General features: G+C 39.9%; 1 protein-coding gene across 2 annotated transcripts; it reads right to left on the bottom strand.

Moving 5' to 3' along the window:
* Positions 1-214: 214 nt before the first annotated feature.
* Positions 215-7,744, bottom strand: LOC147300975 (cytochrome P450 2J6-like). 2 transcript variants are annotated; one of them, XM_086284250.1, is made up of 9 exons: positions 7,436-7,744; positions 4,946-5,108; positions 4,701-4,850; positions 4,462-4,622; positions 3,072-3,248; positions 2,808-2,949; positions 2,376-2,563; positions 2,141-2,282; positions 215-1,935 (listed from the first exon to the last, which is right to left on the bottom strand). In XM_086284250.1, the coding sequence occupies exons 1-9, from the start codon at positions 7,637-7,639 to the stop codon at positions 1,757-1,759; spliced, it is 1,506 nt and encodes a 501-aa protein (XP_086140376.1). In that variant the 5' UTR covers positions 7,640-7,744; the 3' UTR covers positions 215-1,756. The 2 variants fall into 2 exon arrangements, with proteins under 2 accessions (XP_086140376.1, XP_086140377.1); XM_086284251.1 differs by lacking the exon at positions 7,436-7,744 and adding an exon at positions 6,812-7,319.
* Between the last annotated feature and the right edge of the window lie 628 nt (positions 7,745-8,372).

Raw genomic sequence — 8,372 nt, 5'->3', positions numbered from 1 at the left:
AAACCAAGACTCCAACTTCCATGGGCTCACCAAAATTAAATGCAAGTGTGTGCTGTATGTAGTTTTATGTGTTAGATGTAGTCTGCTATGACAAGGACAACTGTATTAAAGAGCAGCAGACTACTGAAATCCCAGGAAAGACAGGATCTGATTACAGAAAATACTGAATCTATACAACAAATACAGCAAGTCAAAGTAAATACTACATCTCATCTAGGTCAAGTAAGCAGAATTTTATTGGAGGAATAAACAACACTCCTATCACGCAGTGAGTAAAATTTCCATTTTAATATAACTTAGGAACTACAGTATGTACAACAGTAGTGATGCACACAGACTGTTTGACAGAGTCTTGAAAACCTATGGACAATTTAGAATCACCAGTTCACCTAACCCCACTAATTGCATGTTTTTGGACTGTGAGAGGAAGCAGGAGCTCCTGGACAGAACCCACACAAAGACTCTGAGAACATGCAGCTAACCACTGTGCATGCTGCCGTATTTAGCTACCAATTTGGTTCCTATTTAATTTTTATACTTTTTGTTTTCTGGTTTTGCTTTTAGGCCATTAAAGGACACCCAATCTACCCGTTTGTCCTCTCTTTAGCTGCATAATAAAAGTCCATCAAAAAGAAAAAGGTAAAGAAAAAAGGATAGGGATGGGTATCATTTAGGTTTTATCCGATACCAGTACCAAACCGGTACTTTTGAAACGGTGCCGGTGCTTAAACAGTGCTCGAACCAGTGCTTAAAGAATGAAAAACACAAACTTTGTCCAAAAACCTCTCATGTTTAGCTGTTTCCCTCTTTTTCTTTGGTCATTTTAGCCTTTTTGGCCAGGGTGAAGGGAGCATCTGCCATCAAACAAGAAGACAGCCGCATGTAACTACGACGGTGTTTGCTAGTTCACCTTACATGCATTAATGTAATAACGTGGTTAGCCCACTCAATGTAAATTACACACGAACAACATTAAGCTACTCACGCAGAGAAGAACGGCTGCTGCTGCCATCATCATCCGTCATCATTTCTGCTACACTGGCAGGGCGAGGGGCCAGGACTCTCCTCTTCGGGTTCTTGGGGGATGTTGCTAACTCCAGGTCTGATAACAGGCACCACACCCGCAGTAGATGTGCTCGGTGTGAGGGCTTGCAGCAAGCTATCAAATATGGTGCATTTCTTGGCTTTAAAAACCCCCCGCTATGCGTCGCCAGGTGTTTCATCAGATTCGAGGTGTTACCTCCTTTGACAGTATCACAGTATCAGCTTAAAGCACTTGTTGCTGCTGAGTTTGCATCTTTTGCTGTGAAGTACAGCCAGACTTTGACTGCTTCGCCTTGGGCATTTTTAATCTGTAGCTCTGCTCTAAAAGAACGTACGTACCTGGGCCCGCCTACTACGATTGCAAAGGTAAAATGATTGGCTAGAATCCAAAGTGTATGACATCTCAGTAAAAAAAAAAGCACCGGAATAAAGCGCCGAAATGTGCGCTGCTTTTCGGTCTGGTTACTACCGTTTATGCCAGAACCGGTACTCATCCCTAAAAAAGGACTGACATAAAAAAATGGACCAAAACCAAAGACTGTATGGAGACAATGACGTTGATGTAACTAACAAAAACAACTAAAGGAAATAATGCACTTATTATTAAAGAAAGCAGAGAAATTTCACTGGTGCGTAGTGAAATTCAGATCAAAATATGCAATCAACTATTAAACTTGTCATATTCTCTAAACTCTGAACTATATCAGAGTTTCTAATGACGTGGGGTTACGCAGATTTCATAATTCTTCGGTGTCAGAGTGAGCCCAAAGCGGTAGTCCATATCAGGCTTCACCCCGGCAGGCATGGAGAATGTGAAGTGCTGCATGAAGGAGGTGAAGAAGAGGAAAAGCTCCATCTTGGCCAGGTTCTCTCCAAGACACACCCGCTTACCTGAGACAAGACACTGACAGTAGTCCTAGATTTCCTTTGGATGACTGTGCACAGATCAGTTACTGATTCAATAGAATTACTTAGGATCTCTTTTTGTCCTTCACCAGCCATCTCTTAAACAGCACATTTTACAGTGCATGTTTGGAGAGGCTGCTGAAAAATCTTGCACAGACATTAATAAAATATCTACAGAGTCGTTCCTTACCAAGAGAGAAAGGCAGAAAAGCTGCTCGTTTCACAAACTTGCACTCCTCATTCAGAAAGTGATTTGGATTGAAGGTGTGAGGCGTCTCCCACTCTTTCTTGTCAAACAGCACAGATGTCAAATTGGGAATTACTATAACTCCCTGGCAATTGGAATAATGGTAAATAAAACACACAAAATGAAATATGACATAAACCATGTTTGTCTTTTACTGAAAATTGGTTTGAGCAATGACCTTTGGGACTGTGTAGCCCCCCAGCTCGACATCTCTGTTGGTGACATGCGGCACGCCAAGAGGAGCTATGTTTCCAATCCTCTGGATCTCATGGATAACAGCATCAGTGTAAGGCAGGTTTGCACGGTCCTCCATTGAAGGCTGTCTGGACTCTCCAATCTCTCTGTCTATCTCAGCCTGTACCTTTTCTGTGCAAAAGACAAAAGAAAAAAGTATTTCAGCAATGAAATTTACAGCGTAGTGCAACAGCGCTGATTATTAAAGAGATTTGTGCACCATTGCACAATACATTATACATCTAAAAAGCTGAGTATAACCTGGAAATAGTAAAGTTTACACTTAAATTATGACCAGAATGTTCCTTTAGTGCCACACATGTCCAGATTATTTAATAAAAACAGAGAGATTTCCAGGCCTGGTCAATACTCTTACCCTGAATCTCAGGATATTTTGCCATGTAGAGGAAAGCCCAGCGCAGGGTGGTGGATGTGGTTTCAGATCCAGCCACAAAAAGATCCAAAACACAAATAACCAGATTTTCCTCATCAAAAGTGTTGTCGTCCTGCCCCTTATTCTGAAAATACATGCAAACACACATTTTAAAACATTGGAAATGATTTAAAAAAGTGCCTTTATTGGCAGTGTTACCGGAAATATATGGCAAGTTATGATGGCAAATTAAGTCTAATCTCCTACCATTTGAATCTCACTGAGGTAACAATCAATGTAGTCACGTGTTTCTGAGGGATCCCAGGTCTTCTTGTGCTCATTTAGCTCTACCCATATGAAATCCTTCACTTCATTCCACATCTGCTTGACACTCTGATGTGGACCTGGTAAACGTCTCATCAGGACAGGAAATGCATTGTAGAGCTACAAACAGAAACAGATTGGAACAATACATTCACGTTAGTGCAAATGCCATGCCTCAGTCTAAATAAACTGTCTGAAAACCAGACAGACAGAACCAGTCAAAAGTTTGGTTAATACTACAGAAGGAGGCTCAGGGAGGGGCAGCCATCTACCGTAACCGGTTGGGGGTCTAAACTAAAGCAACCTGTTTATGTCCAGTGTTGGGCAAGTTACTTTGAAAAAGTAATTGATTATAGTTACTAGTTACTACTTCAAAAAAGTAACTGAGTTACAAGATTCTAAAAGTAATTAATTACTTGAAAAGCAACTATTGCGTTACTTTAAAAAAAAAAAAGGTTTAACCCTCTGGGGTCCAGGGTATAACTGGCCATTAAACTACTTTTGATTTGACGTCTACATTTCACCTTTAACCTCCTAGGACCTGGTGTCCACCTATGTGGACATCACATTTTGGGTTATTTAGACCAAAATATTCAATTTTGCTCTACAAGAGCCTGATATCTGTAGATTCTGTAGATTCTGTGTAGATTCTGACAGGGTACCAAGTGGAAAATGTGCCCTAAGCTGTTAACTATGAAGCAATTTGGTTTTTGGCAAGTACGATATATATTGGTTTGTTGGCGCAGTGGCATTTTAAATGATATTTACCAAACAAAGTAAAACAGTGCTCAAGGGAAACAGGAGAGAAGTCTGCAGGATTATGAGTTTGATCATTGCTGTCAATGATTTTGCTGAATATAAAGCCCATAAGGTGAAGTTCTGATTGGGAAAATCGTTTGTCTTTGTGTTTTTGTAAATGACTGAAACACTGTTACAACTTATATGTCAAAAACATTCACTCGTACTGTAATATGTGTGTGTAATATGTCTAGAAGATGATCAGAATATCTCCAGACTCTGCCTTTATTTTGATCCCATACGCTCTTGGAAAGCATTGTGACTTCATCGCATGTTTTGTTTTGTTTGTCCAATTGTCCATTAACATAAACCATCTACAGTTACCTCCACACCTCTCTATGGTGACTGGTCTTAATTATGACAGACACTTACATAATCTTCAAGTAGTGAGAGTTCATTATTAATAAACTTTACATACCTGTGTCAAAAAAACATCATTCACTGACCTTACTATAAATTGTATCACAGTAACGAATACATTTCACAGTTGCGGCACATGAATTTAGGATGTGATCAGTATATTTAAATGCTGTACCTGTCCCCAAATGGAGCCTTCAATCTGGAGCGCTTTGTCAAACAGTTGCATCATTTTAATGAACTTCTCTTCACCGTACTCAAAGCGATGGCCGAACACCAGGGAGCAGATGATGTTGGAGACAGCATTGTTGAGAATAAGGTGTGGATCGAATGGCTTACCTCCAGAATAGACAAGAAACTTTTATGTAAACTGTGAATTTGTTCATTATAAAATCTCACTGTGTAATAAGCACGTACCTTTATAGCTTCTGATGTTTTTTGCACAATATGTAAATTCATCCAGGACCACAGATTCAAGTGACTTCTTGCCAAATCCAAACTGTCTAAGGGTCGAAAGTACAAAGCGTCTCTGCTGCTTCCAGAGGTTTCCACTACTGGTAAAGACACCTGACCAGAAATAGAGAGGGGAAAGCAAACAAAAAAGAACCTTAAAACTTTGAACTTTCAAGCTTTGGGTCTGTTTTGATCTATAGTAGTCTTACCTAGTCCATGTGCTATATCAGTCTGTAAAGGAAGGTCCGGGCGGTCCGCCAGGCTGTCTCCCTGCGTCACTAGAGCTTCTTTCAGAATATCAAACCCGTTTAAAACCACCATCCGTTCCTGTCCCATCCGTAGACTGTACACATTTCCATATCTCTCTGCTAACTGGTAAAGGATTTATCAAAGAAGATACACACAAGCAGTGTTGGGAAGGTTACTTTTAAAATGTATTCCATTACAGAATACAGAATACATGCCCCAAAATGTATTCTGTAACGTATTCCGTTACGTTACTCAATGACAGTAACGTATTCTGAATACTTTGGATTACTTAATATATTATCATGCTTTTTACAACAACGTGAATGTAGGGGAGACCGGGGATAGTTGTAACGTGGGTCAGTTGTAACACTTCCAATTTCTCCAATCAGGGCTAAGTTTCAAATGATGCCCAATTCAGTTCTGCTATCACATGTGAAAAATCAGCACATTTTGTCAAACACAGACAATTTAACATGAAAAAAAGTAATTTGTATGCCAAAAAGTAAGTTTTTCTACTTTATTTCAATGTTTAATAGCATTATCTGCTTTGCAGTTAAACTCATCAAATTTAAATTATGTTATTTGTATGTCTATGGGGATATATTCTGCGCAGGTCTTTAGTGCTAATGCTTTAGCCGTTGGCTGTAATGTTAGCTAGTTCATGGCTATAGGAGTCTGGGTCAGTTGTAACAGCAACAGTCTGGGTTAGTTGTAACAATAATGCAGATGTTGCAACTTACCACACTATTACTTTAACTTATATTAAACAAGTTGGGGCAACGACATCAGCAGAGAGAGGTTCACTGGTCGCTTTTGTATATGCGGTTAATGCCATTGGCAACACAATTCCTCCACTGTTTGTGTTCCCACACATACATTATGCAGACCACTGTGTCAGAGATGGACCAGTAGGAAGTACTGGTAGTGGAAATAAATCAGGATGGGTGCAAGAAACAGATTTCCTCATCTTTCTGAAGCACTTTGCAAACCACACCAAGGTAAGCCATGATAAAAAGTAATGGAATTGCGATGCTGGTGAACAACTACATTTTTTCAGCTTCATTGTTATGTTCAAAATTGGTGCAAGAGTTGTAGGTTATAATGCCCACTGAGCCAATGAGGCCAAACTCAAGGAAGACCAATCAAAATTAATGAAATATTCAGTTGCAGAAAATTCCATAATTTGTCTTTTTTGGGGGGTTGGAATATGTTCAAAAGCTAGATGTCTGCATTCTGTCACACACACACAGCTACATAAATGGCTCTAAGTGCATTCATGTGTTGAATAAACAAAGATTACATGTTAATATTTTGTCAGTACCCTTATTTCATTGTGTTACATTTCACCCCGGGATATGTTACAACTAACCCAGACTATGGGGTTAATTGTAACATTTCACTCTTTGTGTTTGAGGCCATACCATGCAATGGGTAATTGTGCTGCAGAGAAAATAGCTGCACTATTTAATAGCAGAGACATGTAAATACTTTGCATTACATTTTGAATCCACTACCTTAAACGAGCTCCAATTTACAGACAGAAATGTCAAAAATGTTACAACTATCCCCGGTCTCCCCTACTATTGCCGTGTGATTTATTACTATTACTGAAGGTCCGCGACTCCGAACTGTAGTAAAGGGACCTCTGACTAATACGGCGGGGTCCCTGTCGGCTCGTAGCCGAAAAATAGCTTTACTTTGTTGTGTGGGTCAACTTTTCTTGCGAAAGACAGAGAGAGGCGTTGAAAGACTGCTCCAACGGAACTTATTGTTTTCGGAGGAAAACACAAACACGGTGTACAGTCGAGTCTTAATAGCTTACTTACAACTGGGCTCGTCAGGCACTCTTCTTGGCTGAAGTGGTTATTATTATATTTACATGCTTCCAGCTCCCGGTTTTGCTCGATGACAACTCGTACCTTTCCACTCCCCTTTTTCTCCCTCCTCGCGCTCACAGACCCATAACGTGTATGGCAGTCCATTCTCCCTGCAGCACGGACTACACTGCCCATGATGCTACATTCTTTAGAGCTATGCTTGTAGCATTCTGCCTGTTAGCTTAGCACAACAACAACAACAACAACAACAACGAAAAGGCGCTCTCTCACCCAGGAAACACACAGTCGCAGAGAGAGAGAGCGTCGCCCTGTAACAACTGTAACGCTGCCGCCTGGAACAACAGAACGTAGCTGTCAAACAAACCCAAACAGTCCTGACCCGCGACAAAATGAAACAGGAAAGTACCGCAGTGTAATCCATTTATTTCAACAAAGTAACTGTTTTCTGAATACCACCTTTTTAAACGGTACCTGTAACGGAATACAGTTACTCATATTTTGTATTTTAAATACGTAACGGCGGTACATGTATTCCGTTACTCCCCAACACTGCACACAAGGCTTGAGATGAAAATATGAGTTAATAAGTAAAATTTTAAGATTCACAGGTACCTGTGTCATACTCTCATGGGCCCTGTTCTGATCTATAGTGAATAGGTTGCCCATAATTGGAAGACCCCGGGGTCCTGGAGGATAGCCTGCTGGCCGACGATTCTTAATATAGTCTGCAGTGATGATGAAAACTGCAGCGAAGAGCAGCAGACTCTTGAGATCCCAGGAAACATAGGTTCCAATTACAGAAATGATTGAATCCATTCTGTAAATACAGTCACTGTACGTGGGTACGATTTCTCCTGTAAGACAGATGACTCAGTCTGAGAGTAGGCAACAAGTGCTATCACTGCAGTGAGGGCAAAGCTCAGTATTACTATCACTTGGCAAAGCAAATAAAGTTTACTCTGAACTCTGGCCTTATTTCATGGAGAAAAAAGGATGTGAAAAACATTTTTAATCTAGGATGCTAAAATCAAGTATTGTTGCTCAACAGTAGAGAATCTTTTTGGCTTGAGGGTGGCTTGATTAGATTTAAGAAATAGAGATGAAAATGAATAAAAAAAAACACTTTTAAACCACTATCTTTGGGGCAACACTAACATACACAGAAAAAAAAAACTGCTCATTAGAATCTTGAAGATGAGTTTGTAGTTTTGCCATTTGACAGAGTGGAAGATGTGAGATTTTTGCTCTAAATCAGAATCAGAAAGGGTTTTATTGCCAAATGTTGAGCAGGTTTACAACATTAGGAAATTGCGGCGGTGCTTCAGTGCAAACATACTGTCATAAATTACGCTAAAATAGACATTAAAATAAAAATAAGAATTAAAAGTGCTAAGTAGATAGATAAGATAAGATAACCTTTATTAGTCCCACACGTGGGAAATTTGTTAGATATATACATGAGTGCAGTTGGTGATCAGTGCCAAACATGGAATGATGCAGTGAACACAGCGTAGGGTCATGTGTTAGTGGTGGGAACAAAAGCGAACAA

The sequence above is a fragment of the Aulonocara sp. 'chitande type north' Nkhata Bay genome, linkage group LG23 (assembly GCF_057382095.1).
Source record: "Aulonocara sp. 'chitande type north' Nkhata Bay isolate Kocher_YH1m ecotype deep benthic linkage group LG23, A_spYH_male_GT1.1, whole genome shotgun sequence".
Classification (NCBI taxonomy): domain Eukaryota; kingdom Metazoa; phylum Chordata; class Actinopteri; order Cichliformes; family Cichlidae; genus Aulonocara; species Aulonocara sp. 'chitande type north' Nkhata Bay.
This window is presented reverse-complemented; position numbering and strand designations above follow the sequence as displayed.

Bases quoted from the DNA above. Each gene is read 5' to 3' on its own strand.
- LOC147300975 (XM_086284250.1), bottom strand. From the start codon at position 7,639: ATGGATTCAATCATTTCTGTAATTGGAACCTATGTTTCCTGGGATCTC. The intron at 5,109-7,435 runs GTACCTGTGAAT...ATCCTTTACCAG, and splicing joins CCCATGAGAGTATGACACAG to TTAGCAGAGAGATATGGAAA. The intron at 2,283-2,375 runs GTCATTGCTCAA...TCCAATTGCCAG, and splicing joins GGGGCTACACAGTCCCAAAG to GGAGTTATAGTAATTCCCAA.